Below are 19,790 nucleotides of genomic sequence, written 5' to 3' on the forward strand. Positions count from 1 at the left end.
ATTTACAGCTGTGCACGGGTACACCTAGCTCCAAAATACAAAATCATGTTTTAAACCTTACTTTCCACATTTATTTGAAGTGGTGTCAGTAGCACAGAATAATCCGTGATTAGTGGGAACAAAATAAAACTGCAAATCAAACCAAGCAAATACAAAAGTTTATCCAAAATGTGGGATAAAAACGAAATGTGACCATAACTGTACATGCTGAAGGAAAGTTAACTCCAGACTTATTTACTTTGTGAGCATCCCAATTCAGTGCTGTTATTTTGTAACAAATAAAGCAAAAATATGTGTCTGACGTCCTCAGGTGCTCTTCATTTAAAAGACCTGGATACAGATTGGTCAGCTCAGGATCCAGGGACCAATTGGCACCAAACAGGTATAATTTCTGTGATTTACTCAGTGGGGACCCCTCACTAAAAACTGTTGATTAAAATTAAAGAAACAAATAATTAAAGAAACTCCAGCGCAGATCATTTATATTCGCTGTTTTTAGGTAACATAATAACCACAGGCTAGAGATGAAAAACCACTATGATTGTACATCATATACAACATTAAAAATACAGCTTTGGGATGTTGAGTTAAGTCACGCTGTTGCAGTTAACCACGTAGAAATATAACATAAAAACTCTTTGTAGTTCTTTACATGGATCAGTTTATTCAGCAATAATCTGTTGTTACAGTATAGCTTGATGGACTTACATGTTGACTGAAGGCGCAATATCACCCCCATGTGGACACCACAGGTCATTTTTGACATCAGGACCCGAAATATTGGACAGATGTGCCTCGGTACACCTCCTACTGGGGAGAGGAGACTGTTCAGTCTCCTTCACCTTTCATGAAGAGAAGGTAGGGCTTCTTGGTCACAGCATCCACAGAGGAAGAAGTGACCGGACAAAGTTCAAATGACTTCAAAAAAAAAAAATGGACTCGGAAGAATTAAGCTGGTCTGCTTTTCTGATACTGCAAAACTGGTATCTAAGCAATTTCCTTTAAATAAAGGTTTCCCCAAGAACACAGGATACACAGTGTCATCTTGTCTTACAAGGAATCCTATGATTATGTTAATTTAATGTATAATCCTGGGTACACAGACTCTCATCCTTGTTAGTTATTGTGTGCATTGCCTCTTTAGGACCTTTTCTGGCATGAACAATGACCTTGTCAGAGTCGCTAAACCTGGTCCTAATGAACCTTGATTTCTACTATAATCACCATTGACATCAGTGGAATAATCTCACATTTATCTGTTCTTCCTGTATCAGCTCCCATCAGTGCCACTTGGCTGAGGTTGCAGACAAGGTATTGATTCTCATATAAGTGATAAGATGTACTTTAGCAGGTGTCAAACAACAACATATTGGAATCTGACAAGAAATAATATATAGAAATTGCACGTTTCCTGTACAACATCCTGTTCAAGTATGGTGTAATTCAAATGTATACCATTTTTTCATATGACAGCAGATGAAAGTCTTTCCACAGCTCCTCCATCGGATAATGTGTGGGCAGATGGAAGCAATCCCTTAGTCCCCGTCCTCTTCAAAGGAAGGGCTAAAATCCTACCTTACACCAGACTCTCACCCTGGAAATTGACAATGAATCATTACATCCACTTCTCACTCTGGGAAAAATCATCTTTCAGCTCCTGTGTGTGTGGGTGACTGTGAATGTGAATCAGAATGTGGAAAACCAAAATAAAAAAAAAACACTGATGGGCAAAGTCGTAATGTTTACATTTACTCATGTTATTCCAAGTTAGCGTGTATATGTAAAAGTTAGTAACAACTACAAAGAATTAACAAACCTGGAAAAAACAGGTCAGTTGTGCCGTTATACATTTTTTTATACATATACATTTGGTTAAAACCTGAAAGTGAGCAACAGTAGTTTCGTAAAACTACAACACAATATTCAAAAATATATTAAAAATGGGAAATTTTTCACATGAGAGGGTAATAATAAAATAAGGCACTTTTCCCTAAGCTGTTCCTGCTGTGTGCACCAGGGGGCAGCATAGCGCCTGAGGACCAAGCTGGGGAGAGGCGGGAGTTAAGAGTTCATTGATGAGCAGGAGACAGAACCAGACCGTGACCAACATGAGGGAATGTTTTCTGCTCTATCACAGAGGAGAGCTTCTTCCTCTTCCTCATCCAAAGGAAACAGTCGTGGTTTCCAAGGAGTCTGAGGCTGCCAGAGAACAGAGAGGGCATGGAGTTTAATATGCACTGCTACAGACACAGTGATGCGTTATAGATTTAACATGGGTGACTACCATAATATGCGATATCATCAAAATATAAGCAACTATACTCTGATGCAAGCATTTACTTTTGAAAAAAGACTGAAATACCCCTATGAATCTGAGTATATAATTCAGACTCTAAAGGACACATCACACCGACACTCTAAATGGCTCATATATCTATCAAGGTTTGTATGGGTACATGAGTGTGCAGCAGCCGTGTAGTGGGGGATATTCACGGTGTGGAGAATGTTGATTATATTAAATGTTGGTCTGGTGAAGTATCAACTCCAATCAAAGCAAAAAAGTGGAGTGCACTGCAATGGAGCATCATCAATCCAAGGCTATTAAGGCTTAAAGAATGCTTTCAGGCTTAATAGCTCACACAACAGTTATGGGAAAGATAAGATGTTTCATAACCTGCAGCACATTTTTTGTGATCTCTTCCTTTCTCCGTTAAAGCACAAATAACAGTTACATCTCAGACTGGAATACAGAAAACAGTATCCTTCAGCCCATTGATGTTTAAGGGTTTCAGCTGTGTTGCTTTTGATCTTACCAGCCACTCCTCTGAGCTCGGCTGTTCACCATTTTCCAGCTGAGCACCACTCCACTCCGCAGAACTCTCCTCTCCTGATGTGCACATCCCGACCCCATTGTCACACAGCCTGCTGCCAGAGAGATTTTACAGGGAGATTTCACAACATTCCTCTTTCACATGGATTATACCTCGGAGTTGACCAACTCTTGACTCTACACCGCTGCACTGAAGAGTCAGTGCAGCATTAAATGCATTAAATCTCAAATGCATCTCTCCTTGTTGTCAAGTATGAGATACTGTCATGCACACTGCCTGTGATTTCTGATGTTTGAGAAAGACTAAGCTGCCTGACGCATACTAGGGAAAGGCATTTTGGAGTCACTCAGATGAGACAGTTTTCAGAGCAGCACTTGTGGGCCTGTGTAAGTGTTCACTCGTATGTTTGATCTGTTTAGGACCTTTTCTGGCAAAAAAAAACTGGCCTTATCAGGACCAGCAGTCTATATGGAGACTAAAATCTGGTCCTAATGAGGGATAACGTCATTTCTGAGGAAATGGATAAGTTTAGGCCGATTTTGTGTGGTTATGGTTAAGGTTTGCAACAACTGTCCGAATGAATGGAAGTTATTGTGTGTAGTGTGAAAACGTGTGTGTGTGTGTACACCTTGTAGAACGCCTGCAGCGTTTTCTCTTTCCCCAGGAAGACCAGCGCATACTCTCCCAGTGCTCCAAAGCCATGTGCCTCTGACCAAAGAATTCATCACAGAGATCTTCGACCTGCGCATACATACACACACAAACACACATGTTTGCGCACTACATCGACTTCCCTTCATTCCTTACAATTAAAAATGACCTCACCTGTCCGTCCTCATCGTCCGCCTGGTGCTCCATCAGAGACTGGGTGGACACCACTCTCCACCTGCAAAAAAAAATGACATTCTGAGGAAAATGATAGCTGGGAAAAATAATTCCATGGTAAAACAAATCATTTTGAATATGATAATGATGATTTATATATAAAATGTGACAGATAGCTTGTTAATACATTTATTCAAACTGTTAAGATACATGTGTTAACCACAGTACATTGTAATGTGACATTATCTAATCCAAGCAAATCCTTTAGAGGCACTTTTATCCCATACCGAGGTGTGAGGATGTCTTTGTACTGCAGCTTTTTCACTTTAGTCAGTGAGCTGGGGATGACGATGTCATTGACGCTACACACAGTCACTCCATGGCATTTGACAATAGAGCCCTACAAAGGAAAAACACGGCCATTGTGAGGGTAATAAAAGGTTCCTGTAGACACACAAGCCCTTTTTCACATCGAGCACACGTACTGTTCAAGTGACATGTTTGGACCAATGTCACAAATTGTAATCAAAGTTAACTACCAGTGTAATCTGTTCATTTAAATAACTGGTCAGCCCATAAATTGTTGCTGTAAATGACTGTTTAATTAGTATGTATAATGTGGGACTAAAAGGTGTTTTATTACTTGAGAGGTCTGCTTGTGTGAAAACTGTGTGTAGCTTTCCTCCAGCACTCCATCTGAAAATTCCTCAAGCTCCCACGGCTGGTACTGATCGTCATCATCCTCATCTAAGACACATAGACACACACATTTTAGACGCTGTGATTAAACACTTCATATATACAAAACCACTACTACTCATGTGCTGTCTAACTATATACTTACAGTAAACTGTGAGCACACACTGTGTACACACCTTTTATCAGCATTCGGATGCGTCTTTGCTTCCTCTTCCTGTGATTAGCTCTTCTGCGTCGACTCCTGATGATGGACAGACCAATATCTCTGCTTTTACGATGCCTCGCATGCTGCCTGTGCTTATGACCTATGACAAACAGACACACAAGAGATTAGAAATGGTAAAAAACGAGAGAGAATTTGACACTAAAATTAGATTACATAATCATGTGTATTAATAAACAATGATAATAGATATATACAGATACATATAGTTTGAAAAACCTTTGGAAATATTTGTAACATTGTGTTTTAGCTTTGGAATCAGGAATGATAACTTATATTACTGCAGGCTGCCATTCTGTAATTCTAAGTTATGTTTATTTGACAGACTGTCTTCTTTGCTGTTGGAAAAGAATAAAAACAGGAAATGTCTTGTACTTGTCTTTTTTGATGTCATTAAACACAAAACACTTCCATACGACAAGGTCAGTCAACCTAGATAACCTGGAAGGCTGTGGTTCATGAATTTTGGACTCTAGACAACATCAACGGCCTCTACAAGCTCTGCAAGCCATTGTTGCCAAAGGCAGAGGTAAATGACTGAATGAATGAATTTGAAGCTGTTAAAATGCTAATTGATTCCACATCTATCTATTGCTCAGTTGGAAGCCTCGTATACGCCCAGTGGTAGGTCTGACATGGCAGCAGCCAATTATGATGGTCCACAGGGAGATAACAAGCAGACACAGCAGTGGCCTTTGAAGCAGCAATCTTCTTCAGTGATATCAGTGAGATGTCTTTTCACCAAGGCCACACACGTATAATATAATATAATATAATATAATATAATATAATATAATATAATATACTATAATATAATATAATTCACAGAATTATGCTCCCTGTCATATTGCTAATTCTCTGACTGAACAGAGCAGCTGGGGTATAGCTCTGCTACCAGGCAGCATCTAAACATGATTTTTGCACGGCTTAGTTGAATACTCTGTTCTGATTGGCCGATCATGACATTCTACAGTCTGTTATTTCTGTAAAGTCGAAAGTAGTCGAGTAAATCTGTCAACGTCAACTCCTTGGCAGACATCCTGTACACCATCAGATTATTTTCTAATATCACTTTATTATGTTTATCATATTTGGGAGAAAATGAGAGAATGAAACCTTAGCTACAACCTTCTGTTTTACGACTGTACATTTTTGCTCCAAAGTACTTGTATTGCTAAGGTACGGCATGGCACAGCAAAAGAGGTTTTAATTTGTCAGTGAAAATGTACGAGCACACGACCAGACCACCAACAGGACGTAAGAGAAAACACACAGAGAAGAGAGCATTTAATCACTGCTGGAAAAGTAAAAGAATCTTACTGTTGTGCAGTGGTGTGGATTCACATCTGTGGTGGAGGGCTGGAGCTGATGAATGGGCGTTGATAACTAATGGCCTTTGGGACCATTCTTCTCCAGCAAAGGTTCTCTGTAAGTCGTGGGCCAGTGGAGTGTCTGGGTAGAGAGTACACAGTGTTAAGTTAGTCGAAATATTTAGTTAGATAATCAGCAGAGACCAGGGCAACACACATTTACATATCAAAAGCATGCACGTCTATTGTTTTTGTACAGTTTGTATGCAAGTCCACACAAGTGTGTTATCTAACAAAACTAAACAGTTTTTTTTGCCAATCAGTGTTTATGATTAACTGCATACCAAATAAAGGTGACAACACATAGTGAGGTCTGGAAGTGTGCTTCCTCAGGGACATGGCCGAGCTGGAGCTGCCGTCATGATCAGAACAGAGGACGACAGGATCACAGGAGGAACAAGAACATGAAGACGATGAGAGTGAGTCCTGAGGAATAGGATGAAGAGAACAAGCAAGGGTTTAGTTAAAAAGAAAAATAGGACTGCAGTTAATGATTACTTTAATAATCAATTAATCTGTTGATTGAGTAGTTGTTTGGTTCATAAAAAAATTGGAAAAATGTTGATCAGTGTTTTCAGACTGGAGCCGAGGAATTTCCATCGGAATGCATAAAGAATTAAACTTAATGATAATATTCAATTCAATGATAATAATTGGAGTGACCTCATCTCTCAACCCATCTTAATGTAATTTGGCTATGCCAGTGTCTAAAGTATATGTGAGGATGATGAGTGCAAATTATCGTATTGGGAATAAATCAGCCTCTTTTGAAAAGTCTGTAGCTGACTTTGCTCAGCCTATTTATACCACTGTATTTTACTGCCAATAATAGTGCAACTATGACAACTCAATATTTTTAATATAGCATGGTTCATTGCTATGAGTTATAGTTATAAATAAAGTTTGATTGATCGATTGTTGTACTTTATCTTCCTTAGCTTAGAGAAAAAAAAACATCACCAGTGATCATATGTACATTTTGCTAGAGGAAAATACATCAAGAGCTTTCCCATTCTGTTCTTGATGAATAAACCATTGACTCATCCTGAAATGTAAGAACTTCCTTTTAGCAGTAGGTTGGTGGAAAAGCATTGTGTTGTTATAATAAAGACAATGTGGTATCGGCTTCCTCCAGAGTGCTAGAGAGCGCTGTCAAGATATTAGTTCTAATTTGGTCTACAAAAATACTTATGCCTCTATGGAAGCCCTGGCATGGCCTACCTGTTGACTATCATCAGGGCTGTAGATGTTGAACAGTTTGGGCTTTTGGCAAAATAACAAAGGTCGGGTCCGGGCACAACCCCTTGATACGTCAGCCTTGTACAGCCTTGTGGTCCCCATTCTGCTTCTCTTGATGCTGCTTGGCACAAAAACATTGCCCCCGTTCAGACCACTGCAGAGAGAGGATCAGAGGAATTCATGTTAAAGTAACGGGACATGATTCATGATGCAACGAGCACCAGGCACTAGAAGGGCAAAGTTCTCAATGTCTTGGTCTATTAGATGCTGTTCATTAACAACCATAAAACTATACAGTATCTACTTATGTTCCAAGGTTTTATCTTCACCTTAGTAAAAAAAACACAGCAGGACAGATGGGACCTGACTGTTTCATTTCACTACGGATAAGAAGCATGGTCTCAGTTTTGACAGATTATCCTAAAGTGAATGGGCACAACTATCTGTTTTTCTTTAAGATTTATTATGCATTTCATCTTGAGCACAACTGTAACTACCTTGAACTGTAATTCTTTGTTCTCCAAAATAAAATTAAGAGCATATTTGATCGTTATCAAGAGTTTAGGAGTCCTTGGGTTGATTATTTCACGTGGGTATAAAAAAAAAAAGCCTCATGTGTGTTTTGTACCTTATGAAGCTTCTCTCTGCTCGACAGGTCTGTGCTTGTTTTGCGGGCGGTGAAAAGCTGAGAGGAGGAATCAGACTCGACACCTGGGCACTCTGTAATGAAAACATCGGCCAAATAATGTACTGTATTACCAAAAATCTCCTAAACAGAAACAATAGTAAGCACCAAAACCTGGAGAAGATGATAAACATGAGTAGTGTTTGACGATTAAAAGCACAGATTTCCCAAAGACAACTGCCATCCAGGCTACTAAAGTGCAATTTTGACTAGTTCCATACTAGGTTAGTTTGGCTGTTTGTAATAAAATCCTACCACCTTACACATACTGTATTGTACATCCACATCTACATCCAATATCTCACAACATGCTGTATTAACAGGTTCTTTATGAGCACACAAATGTTTTTATCTTCAAAAACACAACAAAAGGTGAATCATACAAATATTATTATTGCATTCCTGGCCATGTGTCACAAGCTAAATGAGAACCTCCTGACAAAAGGATAAAATTAATCCTCGTGATTACAAATATTTGATGCTTTTATTTGATGAGAGTGTGTGCTATTGTCTCCCACCAACCTGCTTCTCCATGTTGTGAAGAAGGCGCGTGGGGCTGCAAGATTCAGCGTCATTCAGCCTGTCCGTCGATGCTGCAAGCACCACTTGACCCTTCGACACACAGAACACATGAACACACGCACACACAGCATAACAGGAGGTGGTTGTGCTTTAGGTAAAACAAAAACTACTTTTTTTTCCTCAGGTCCTTGCAGTTCATTTGCACATTTCATGAGTGAATTCAAAACTGTGAATCCTAACAAATACATATCCATTTGGATGTGTCTCATTGTCCAGTATAGCAGTGTTTACATCTCACATCCACAGAAATATTCCCATCCTGCACACTGGAAGGGATTGCTTTATATAAAGACAGATGGAGGCAAACTGAAACATTGAACTAGTAAAGCGAGGCTGCCGCAAACCCGTTGGCGTGTGACTGAAAACAGAGAGACATGCCCACATAAAGTTTCAGAAGTGAATTCAACTGCTCAAAAGATCTGGTTTTAGCAGTTTGATTAGATAAAAGCATCTGCCCCTACAGTGCTGCTGTATACACATGCAGGTCTGTTAGTATTGCTTGACATAACCCATTTTAAGATGGCAACAGCTTATACATAATGTTACACTGTTTATTCCCATGAAATAAAGCCATCAAAACTGACGGATAAAATATATATCAATTATATAGTCACAATAATAAACATTTTTATGAAACTAGATTCTCTTTGCTCCCCAGTGGTCAACAACTGATTAACACAGATTTAAAATCGGAATGGGAAAACCTAGCTTATGCAATTCATTCTGTTGCAGAGGGACACAAAGGCATGAATGATTAGACATGATTAGTTGACAAGAATAACAACAATAACACATAACTGAATCTATCAAGACCCTGTAAACTGAGGTGAATAGAGAGGAGTAATGTTTACTTTGGTAGAGCGGACGTGCTTGTGGAGCTCCACCAGTTGTTGTATCCTCCCCTCCAGCTCAGACAAACGCAGCTGCAACCAGCTCCAGCTGCTGCCCACCTCCGCTCTCTCTTCCAGCCATCGACTCTCACAGCTACAGCTGCTGCTGCTGCCAGGAGGGTTAGGGTGGTGGAGGAGAGTGAGAGAGAGAGAGAGAGAGAGAGACAGTTACTACCATGTTGTATTATAATTCACTCAACTGTTGACAAAAGGCTTTAGACTCAAATCCAACCCCACAAGAGGAAAGTTCTGTGAGAGCGGTTTCAGGATAACAAATGCGGTTGAAAAAAAACCTTGAATGTCCATGGAAATTCACCCACAGGAAGTGTATGAAGAGCTTAGTATATGAATTTAACTGGCAGGAATATATGTGTCAGAGAAAACAATAATAGACAAAAGGGGGAAGACAAAGACTGGGCTCCCTCTGACACAAAGAGAGTAAAGACAGACCAAACAGTTTGTCCGTTCACACCAGTGGTGCTGCAGCTCTGTCAACAAACACACTGTATCGCCAGTTTGACACAGTCGTGGTGGAGTGTTGAGAGTAGATTGTTTAGCATCAACAGCACAAAAGTGTATCTAGGCCACAGAATAAAACACTGTTGATTTACATGGCTTGTGTCTATAGTGTGTTTCCATGGCACTCGGCTGTTGAGTTCACATTCACCTTCTGTGTGTGTGTGTGTGTGTGTGTGTGTGTGTACTCGTATTTGTAACCTCTTTTGGACATTTCCTGGCACAAACATTGACCTTGTCAGGTCCAATAGTCCTAATGGAGACCAAAACCCACTCCCAATGAGGCAGAACCTGATTTCTTATGAATTGTGTTTAGGTGGAGGTTAGATATTAACCAGTTATGGTTTAAGTTAGTGATAACACTGCGTTTAGGCAAATTAATGGAAGCCAATGCAAAGTCCTGATAAGAATAGCTGCGCAAATCTGTGTGTGTTGCTATGGTAGTGCTCTTGGACCTTGGCGAGGAAAGGGAGCAACTCCCCCCACTTCAAACACTCTCTGATGCAGGACAGAGGAGAAAGGCTGGGTCAGACAGGAAGCAGCTACATACACACACAATACAATAATATTTGATATTATAAGGAGGCTATTTTAATGTCATATATCACAACGTGGTTTGTTTGTCCTAACAAAATTGCACCTACTTTGCATTTAAAGTAGAGGGAAACATTGCAGATTAATAGCAGGAATACGCTAGCACAAAAAGTGAGTTTATTTAAACCTTACACTGACGCATAACGAGTAGGTGCTCTCTCTCACTCACACAGACAATGACCTGATCTGACTGCCATGCAGCTATTTCTTACTCTATAATGACAAAAATTCAAGAGACATTTACCAAGCATTATGTGGATCAGGAGAAGAGGAGACAACAGGATAAGGTGACTTTGTACCTATAGTGTGCAAGCTGAAAAATTCACACACTATTTATCATGACAACACTGAAACAGATGGTTAAATGCAGGGTCAAGTGCTGCAACACTCTGGCTGCCATCGACAGGAAGAATAAATTACTTTCCTTAGCCAAATCTTGGTTGAATCTAAGGCCAGCCCCCAGCAAGTTAGTTCAAGGCTTAGCTTATGGGTTTCCCTCTTTGAACACCAGCTCTTGGATCTTGTAGTGGCATTAGGGTTTTTGGGTGTGTCCCACAGTTTAACTTTCTGACATTTATCCCTCTCATGCAGTATATTTAAACATACTGGGAAATGAGCAACAGCTGTAGGTATGAAGGACTGCTGTAAAAGAGCAATGTCAACATTTGAAATTAGAGAAACAATGACCCCGGCATTATAAGTAAATCTGTCCCCTCTCCAACATGGAGGGATATCCTTAACAGAGAGGAACCTGCTCCAGGGGAGGTTTACTGGTGAAGCACATATCATTGTTGTTTGTTAAAAGGATAGATTTGGACAAAACTTAAGCGGATCCTTCAAAATGACTGAAGCTGGTCAAATTAAAGTTAATCATAAAACAGTTCTTGGACCAAATACACATCTCGAGGAAGCAATAAGAGAATGTCCCACAGGCAGTCACTTTCCAGATCGGGATCAAAACAAAAATGTAATCATTTATTTGTTGGCGGAGATTAAGTACCAACTAATGGAAAATTCTGACTCCAGATCCATATCACCCATCACAGTCTAATCCTTTCTTCCTTGAGCCATAACCTACATCCCAGAAAATGTAATGAAATCCATTCTCTGCCTTTCACAGACAGACAAACAAACAAATGCAGGAAAAACATAAACTCCTTGGAGAGGGTTAGTAATATAGATGAAGAGCACAGCACAAGGCAGTAATAATTAGGCATACATTTGTCAAATAATTCAAGTAACTGCAGGTCTCAGTGATAACCTAATGATTTCTGTTTTAAATCATTATAAAGAGACATTTTAAGTTTGAACTGAAGATTATTCCAGGGCCAGGGAACAATCTTTCGTTCAAACTCAAACCTAAAATCCTGAATTCTCTGAGCAAAAAACAAAACAAAAAAGCAGGACTGTCCAATGAACCACACATACGCAGTTTCATTCCTGAAAGTCGTTTGCACTAGAAAGACAAGGAGCTGAATCACAATGGCTCAGAATGACTGGTATGTTGCTGGCATCATGTCTGTGTTTATTTCCTACCCTTGGGGCAAAAAGAGTTGGCAGTTCTGTTGACTCAGTTATTATGATTGCCGCATGGAGAGAGAAATGTGCATGTCCAGAGTTAAAAAATGTCACAACACTCTTTGCAGCTGGGAGGACGAAGCTTGTACTTATGACAACCACACTGTAAACTTTGCTATGTGCCAAGAAAAATATGCATAATGCTGTGGAGGCACAGTGGACCTCATTCACTTTACACAGCCAAGTTTTCCAAACTTCAACAGTTATTCCGATACAATTATTTTGTCATCCTTCACATTTGTCCACGTTGTTTGATTATAATGTCAAACACATGTAAATGAATGTGCTAATCCTCTCAGTTACACTATGTCTGACTTAGTGATCCTCTCAGTGGCCTGAACTGAGAGTTGCTTCAAGTCAGTGCAGGAGTTCCAGAAACCTTGGCAACCCTGCTTTAAAATATTCTGAAATGTGATAGTAGTGCTGTTTTAAACACTAAATGTAGCTGTTTATTACATATTTTCCATTTTTTTCCCATATATTTACCAATTCACCATCGATTTAAGTCAACCATGAGAGACAATGCTCTGGTAACTTGCAAACTTGTCAGACACACCCATTGTTTTAGAGCAGCACATATGTATAATTGCAGTGTTTGCCTGCGGTGCCTTTGAGTTAGTTTTATTATTTTCACAATAACAAGTAGGTTAAAGTCACAAGGGTTTTTGTGCAGTTTTTCCACTTTAGATGTGAGGGTCTAAGGATAGCGGATATATTCATCTCATCCTGATGCGAACAACCTCTTAAAAGTATAATTCTTTAACTTGTTTACATAGCATTTACCTCCGACAGTCATTTGTTAGAGCTACACACTGTAAACACGATGGCTCCTTACAATACACACAGGTTATATTAAGAAATACACTACTGTTTCAAAGCAGAAATCATTATGTCCATTCTCTCTTCTGAACTTCATAAACTTTTTTCTACATTTTGTAGTAAAAACAAAATAGAGTTGGTTAAGACGGCACTGCATGGACTGTGAGGAGAAATAAATATCGATGCTTTGAAAGGTCTTATTGATCAGAATGGAAATGCAGATAAATATAAACTACTTCTTGCTGGATACTCACGCAGGTGAAGTGATGGTTTTGTTGCAAGTTCTCTCCTCCTCCGACTCTTGGTCTGAGCTACTGCTGGCTGTGGTCTCATAGTCCAAGGCCTCCTGCTGGCCTCTCTGCTCGGACTGGCCAAGGTAGGTGGTCTCTCTGAGCTCCTTGTTGGAAGATGACGCTGTGCATAAATCTAGCCAAAGGAAATATGGTTTGCTCCAAGCTTGGCCATAAAGCCCTGCCTGTGTAGAATGCTGCTTTCTACCAGCCTCCTCCAGCACAGATCTGGATGGCAGCTGGTCAACGTTCAACCTGCCACCGCAAGACTGCACTGCAACTGGAGGAGCACAGCCCATGTTGGCTGCTCTCTCCTGTGAGACTGTCTGTGGGGGTGCAAAAAAGAGAGAGTAACCCTGGGACCTAATGTCCCCCCGGGAATCGGAAGGAGAAACGGCACTAAGTGTAAGAGGGGAGCGATGCACATCACCACCATCTGGCCCACATTCATGAGCAGCATCAAAGCCATGCAGAGGACAAGCCTCTTGGCCATTGTGCTCAGGTACAGTGCCTAAAAACATGTCTGGTACACCTGGTAAGAAGGAGACCTCCTGATGAGAAATTCTCTGATCTTCATTGAAGGACAGGAAGCTGAGGAGGGAAGCCGGGCTGCAGAGGAACCACTGATTGTCAGATGCCTGCTGACAGGAAAACATGGGTTTGGCAGGGACATTCAGGGAGCTCATGGGCAGGCAGGACTCCAGAGAGGGAAACGACAAAACGTTCAACCACATCATCTGGGGGTCGTTGTCTTCTGTGAATCTGATGTCAGACCCAGACTCAGTACTTAGCACGGACCCCTTATTTGAGTCCACTCTGGCAGTAGAGGAAGGTGAGGACAGGTGGATGCCATGGCCCCGTTTCAGGATTTTAGTCAGAGCTGGGGCCATACCGCCTTCTGAGCCACTGATGTTGTTGACAGCCAAGGCCAAACTTCACAGACTGCACCTTAAATGAGAGTGAGGGGGGGATTCACACATTGATTTAACGTGAGGTCAGCAGTAAAAATATGTAGAAGACCGGCAGCTCTTTGAAAGTATAAAACAAACACCTGACCTGCTGCATCACATCACTGTTTAATCTGCGCTGTTGCATTTGTGCCCATTGGAATATGTCAAGAAATACTCATGTCTGTCTAGAGCAGTTAAAAGTGTATAGAATTTTTCCAGTTGGACTTACTTTTTTTATTTCTCACATGAAGTCAAAGAATGTTGTGGTTTTCCTCATACCTTCCCCACAATTCCAATTTTCCAGGCCAGTCACATGACCTCAAGACAATTTTCTTCTCTGCAGATTCAATTCACATTTACCTTTTATGTCAAACTATTTCACATCGCCAACTTTATACAAAAGCTCAAGATTTCATTAAATTCCCAGTAATTCCTTCAGGGCTGGGAGATACGGCCAAAATCATGATCATGATTTATAAAAAATAATATGAATGATAAAATGTCAGATAGCTGCAGATTGAGTTTTGCTCCTGGGTGCAAGTTTGAGACAAAAAGTTAATTGTGGTTTTTCTTTGTGGACAGAAAATGATTAAAACATGTGATGTGATGCAAGACAAATTTCAGGCATGTTCTGACAATTAAGTATTCCTGTATTGTAGCATAGCTCATTTCCCAGTACGTTTAAAAATATTTATATTATAAATAGAACAATATAATATAACAAAGACGTTTATGAGACAGAAACGATGTGCAATAGAGTCAGTGGTTAAGCGTTTAAATAGCAAGTCTCAATTACTTTTCTGGTCACAAATATTAGTCGAAACTTTTTTCACTCCCCAGAAATGGGCATTATGTCCATATCGGTCGGGCTGTAAAAACAGGCGTCGCCGTATTTTCCACGCTACTTCTCGTCTGGAGTGGTTAAAAAGCAGTAAAGTGTGTGCGGACATGATATTAGCTGTCACTTAAATGTGTGGATGGAGCAGTAAGGCGCAACAGTAACGGACGTTAACGACACGGACAGCACAAACACTCACCTGCAGGAGCTAAAGAAATCACTGCCTCAACATCGCTGATAATTATTCCAACGGGCTTTGAACGTGACATCTCTATTTTGTTTCAATACTTCCGTTTTCTCATCCGTAACAAATGAGCAAATGAAACGTGACGTTTTCGCCTCCGAGTCCAACTCAGTTCTGTGCAACCTGACACTGACTTCTTCAGTCACAGTCAGTCACTCACCGACAGACAGAGAGAGAGAGAGAGCGAGACAGAGAGAGGCTGGACCACATTCGTGATGCCTTCAAGTTCTCTGCACAAGCTCCGACACGAGAGCGCTCCAAGTGAACATCTTGCTCGTATTTTCCTGCGGTTACGGCGTCTACGTTTAAAAATTAAGTACAACATGTAGAACAAGAATCTGGTGGACGTCACAGAAAACAATTTATTTTTTATTTTTTTATGATTATTATTATTTAAATAAAAGTGCCTTACAGAAAACAATTGTAATGTTATTTGTTGTTCAGTGGCGTGCACAGACATTTGGAAGGGCAGGGGTGAAAATTAAAAGGGCACCTACTGCGATAAATGATTTAACCAGTCATAGTAACCTGCCTTAGCTGAAGGTTTCTGATGTTCTAATGTTAAAATGTCAACCTTTTAAAAAACAAAAACAAACTAGTTCTCCATTTTTAAAAAAGGACAAACGTCATCAGTTTATGTCCAACCAGCTGCAGTCCCCCACGTCAAATATAAATGTCTAACATCTATCTGATGGGGTAACTTGTTTCAGAGAGCCACCTGAGATTTTTTTTTTTTTTAAAGACTCACTAGCAAATGCAGCCACTTCAGTCCCTGGATGAAAACAATTGTGCAATGTCAGATGTTGGGTTAACAAAAACAAAACAATACTAGTGGTTTCTACCACAGAAATTTAGGATACATTTGCATTCAAAATACAACTCTTTACACAAACCTCTAATGCTGCGGATGGAAGTGTCAGACCAAACTCCTGGTTTGGGTTTTCACTGAGGTCTTATTAGATGGAAGACCAGCAGTTTGCCTCAAACAGATGGAAACTTCAGTGCATCATGTGTTTTGTGATGTGATGAGTGGTTATGGGTCAGTGAAGGCAGGGGGTTCTGGGTTGGATGAGTCTCTGGCTTTAGGTGTTGAAATCTCAGGGCTGGATCTGTGACCATGATGTAGTAGCCATTGAGCCATGTGTATAGTTTGGTAGGCTCTGGTGCAGTCCTACATCTGGAAAAAAGTAAATATGGATTAAACAGAGTACCACCTCACAGAATATACCTGAAGACATCCCGTGTCAGAGAGACGTTCACCTTGGGAAAGGTCCTCATCGCAGCCACACAGGACAGGATTTTTCCAGGTTGTGGTGTCCAACATGGAGTCTTCATCACTTCTTCAAAACAAGGTAGCATTTGATAAATCACAATAAAAAAAGGTAAACGAATTACAAAAACCCTCAGATAGCTCACCTGATCAAGTTTGTCAGGTCTTCTAATATCCAGTCAGGGTTCACCGGTGGATGCCCTCCCCAATCTCTACCTGCCTTTCCCATTCTACATTTTGCCAAGCTACCCCTGCCTCCAACCACAATTCAATAACACCAAGCTTCATGTCCTATAGATTTCTCGGCAAAAATCAGATATCCACTCACTTGGTGCCTCAGTTTGCTACCAATTTGGGATGATATTTACCAAAATGTCTTGGCTTGCTGGATGAAAAGCTGTGTCTTCTTATACCCTCATCTTGCCAAGCATGAAATCAATTCCACTTTCCAGTCCTCAGATCTCCTTTTCTCTCCCTGCAGCCTTACAATACTCATTGTTGTCACTGTAACATCTGTAAGAGGCAGAGGTTTCACAATTCGGCAACATGTGGCACTACTGACAAAGCAGACACCTGAAAATGCCTGACCTCAATTTGACCAAATGCTTCACTTTGTCAACAAGTGATTTACATGACACACATGCTCATTCCAATTGTTTTGGAGGAAGATAAATGCATACCATGATAGGCTGAGTCACAGAACCAGATGGGTCCTTGTCTGATTTTGGAAACTGCACAGCCATGGTATGCCACTCAGTCAGGATCTGCAGCCAGATTTCCTCACTCACAGAAGGGGAAGGACAAAAGGCCTTACCATCTTTCTACTCAACTCAATTTACATTGTTCTGTTGTGGGGAGGAAAACCAGCTCATGAAATCCTGAGCGATTTAGCAAATTGAGCAATAAAGTTGCTCAAGTATTTATTCTGTTAAGTCATGCAAAGACCTTGCAATATTTTGCATGGTTTCCCAAAAGTTAAGGTCAGGTTACTGACCCCGAGAAAGTCAAATGCAATGATTTTGATGTCTTATTGTTGGGTATTTTAAGGTGTCTACTTTGTCAGCAGTCTAAACAAATCTTGCCAAACAAATGACACAGTGAATCGGGATACAGCTACCATTAGCAGATGTAACTGCAGCAGTAGGTGTTAGAAAGCTGCAGGGAGAGAAAAAGATCTGGACACAAATTGGAAGAATCATTTAATGTGTAGCCCAAGAGTTTACCAGAGAGGAACTTTAGGGACCACCCCATAGAGAAGGTACTTACTGTTTGGAGATATACCAACCTTTTTTTGGTCCCTGGAACTACTTTGATCCAACAGGAAGTGGACAAACTTCAGTGTTTGATGTGGAAATTGTCAGTTGTGTTGATTTCATTTTCTTCTTTTATAGGCACACGTTTAATCTTCAGTAGTTATCTGTAGGCAACTGGACTAACAAATCAGTTGCCGACAACCAAGTACTGAAGACAATGAACTTCACATTCAAGAAATACACCACACAAGTTTTAGATTGTTTCACCTACTCAGACAGGCTGCCAAAGAACCTTGAAACCCTGCACGAGTCAAGAACCTCATTCTTCCAAAGCACTTGCTCAGCAGTTCCACAAAGATAAACAAGGACTAGATTAACATCTTTCATTTTCAGCTCACACAGAAAAGTGGACAATGTCACCTTGATACACTTCGAGTGGAGGCACGGCGGCCACCCAGAACAGAATTAAAATAGACACTGAAAACATGGCTACCCGCACAAATTCTATGTAATCTTACTATGTTCCCTGCTTTATATCAGTGTTTAATAGCCATTTTCAACAGGGTTTGTAAACTGCTCTCACACTCCAAAGAGAAAACTAGTGATTTTACATTATTAGTTTTAGGTCTACTACATCCATCTGCAAAACAAACATAAGCAGCGATAAGTTTTCATTCAGTTTACTGGTGTAAAAGGCCACCCAACAATAAAGATATTAACATATAATCACAAGTGACTGTAGAAAAAAGCTTTTATGGTCAAGTGTAAAAATGTCAGTACCAGACTTACATACACTATAAATTTGTGTTTAAATTAATGCCATATTATCAGTTAAATAAATCATGTTAATTAGCCCTAAAGTTTTGGTTGAAATAGAAAATTGTCCAAATGTGTCACTCACCAGTCTTGGGTCTTTGAGTCCGACCAGGTCTCTGTGAGCAGGAAGAATAAGTTTGTTCCTTAAAAAAAAAAGTTGGTATCTTAAAGACTACATTAAAGGTTTGGAGATATAGAGACAAGACTTTGTAACGCTGAATCTGCCTTTAAACATTTAACAGTGAAAAACATTCAATAGTATTGACATGGGTTAGGGTTATTGATCGTAACAGTGTGTTAATATAGCACAGCGGCCATGTCAACTTGTTTAATTTTGCTTTGTCTAACTATTTTGATAATGGGTTGATTGGTTCGCATGTTTCTTTATCTTTAATGTGGATATTTCCTCATTTCCTTGCTCCATATAACAATGAAATAATTGAAACCAAAATAACTGAGAATATCATTCAGACATTTGAGAAACTGCAAACATATAACATTTTATGGACCAAATATGAAAATGAGTCTAATAAAATTTTGTTGCAGCCCTATTTACACTGCCATGGCAACCAATTCATATAAGACACAATTGAACAGACATTAAGAATATTCCAGTCACTGCTGCCTCAAATATTTATTTATAATGGTGAAATATGGACAACAATGAGGCAAGGTTAATATTGAGCTAACAATTAAGCCAACACTGAGACACAGTTCAGATTATATTGAGGCAAATCTGAAATACATCAAATTGGCAAACATTAAGCCCAAATTGTGCCAACAATGAAACACAGCTTGAGCTAAGGCTGAAATTGAAATAATTAAGCGAACATTAAGGCAGTATTAAGCTGACAATTAACCACAGCGTGGCTAACATTGAGCTAAGGCTAATTTTGAGCATATCGAAAAAGCCACCTCGAACCTCCTTGCCTGCACGCGACCAACTTTTCGGCGTCTGACGTCACGCCGCGGTAGTCCTGTTTCCTTTTTCAAAAATTCCCTCTTTCAGGGACAGTTGAATTAAACAGCGCCACCTAGTTCCCGTCTTGTTATAATTTTCTCGCTCGTGTATGCATTGAACCGACGTTGTCTGTTGTCTGCTGTAAACACCTGCGTGATTTAATTACAGCAAAGAAAATGCTAGTTCGTTTGACACTTAACTACATGTTGGTATGGTGGCCCTGAATGTGAAATGAACATTTCGCGGATTATGGAAAAGGTTGTGACCAAATTATTAAATGATTGGAACATGGGCTAACAGATCAAAACACTTACAAC

General features: G+C 40.1%; 1 protein-coding gene across 5 annotated transcripts; it reads right to left on the bottom strand.

Annotated features, from left to right (window-relative positions):
- Positions 1 to 1,736: 1,736 nt before the first annotated feature.
- Positions 1,737 to 19,592, bottom strand: kansl1l (KAT8 regulatory NSL complex subunit 1-like). Of its 5 annotated transcripts, XM_058622356.1 has the most exons (18): positions 19,435 to 19,592; positions 16,812 to 18,655; positions 16,434 to 16,513; positions 16,067 to 16,350; positions 13,106 to 14,089; positions 9,306 to 9,453; positions 8,395 to 8,484; positions 7,816 to 7,907; positions 7,170 to 7,341; positions 6,233 to 6,374; positions 5,899 to 6,030; positions 4,532 to 4,660; positions 4,300 to 4,403; positions 3,944 to 4,056; positions 3,657 to 3,717; positions 3,460 to 3,572; positions 2,814 to 2,925; positions 1,737 to 2,199 (listed from the first exon to the last, which is right to left on the bottom strand). In XM_058622356.1, the coding sequence occupies exons 5-18, from the start codon at positions 14,029 to 14,031 to the stop codon at positions 2,062 to 2,064; spliced, it is 2,472 nt and encodes an 823-aa protein (XP_058478339.1). In that variant the 5' UTR covers positions 14,032 to 14,089; positions 16,067 to 16,350; positions 16,434 to 16,513; positions 16,812 to 18,655; positions 19,435 to 19,592; the 3' UTR covers positions 1,737 to 2,061. The 5 variants fall into 5 exon arrangements, with proteins under 5 accessions (XP_058478339.1, XP_058478342.1, XP_058478341.1 ...); XM_058622359.1 differs by lacking the exons at positions 16,067 to 16,350; positions 16,434 to 16,513; positions 16,812 to 18,655; positions 19,435 to 19,592 and adding an exon at positions 15,129 to 15,343 and having other exon boundaries at positions 2,814 to 2,922; XM_058622358.1 differs by lacking the exons at positions 16,067 to 16,350; positions 16,434 to 16,513; positions 16,812 to 18,655; positions 19,435 to 19,592 and adding an exon at positions 15,129 to 15,342 and having other exon boundaries at positions 9,306 to 9,450.
- Between the last annotated feature and the right edge of the window lie 198 nt (positions 19,593 to 19,790).

Source organism: Solea solea, chromosome 2, assembly GCF_958295425.1.
Source record: "Solea solea chromosome 2, fSolSol10.1, whole genome shotgun sequence".
Classification (NCBI taxonomy): Eukaryota; Metazoa; Chordata; class Actinopteri; order Pleuronectiformes; family Soleidae; genus Solea; species Solea solea.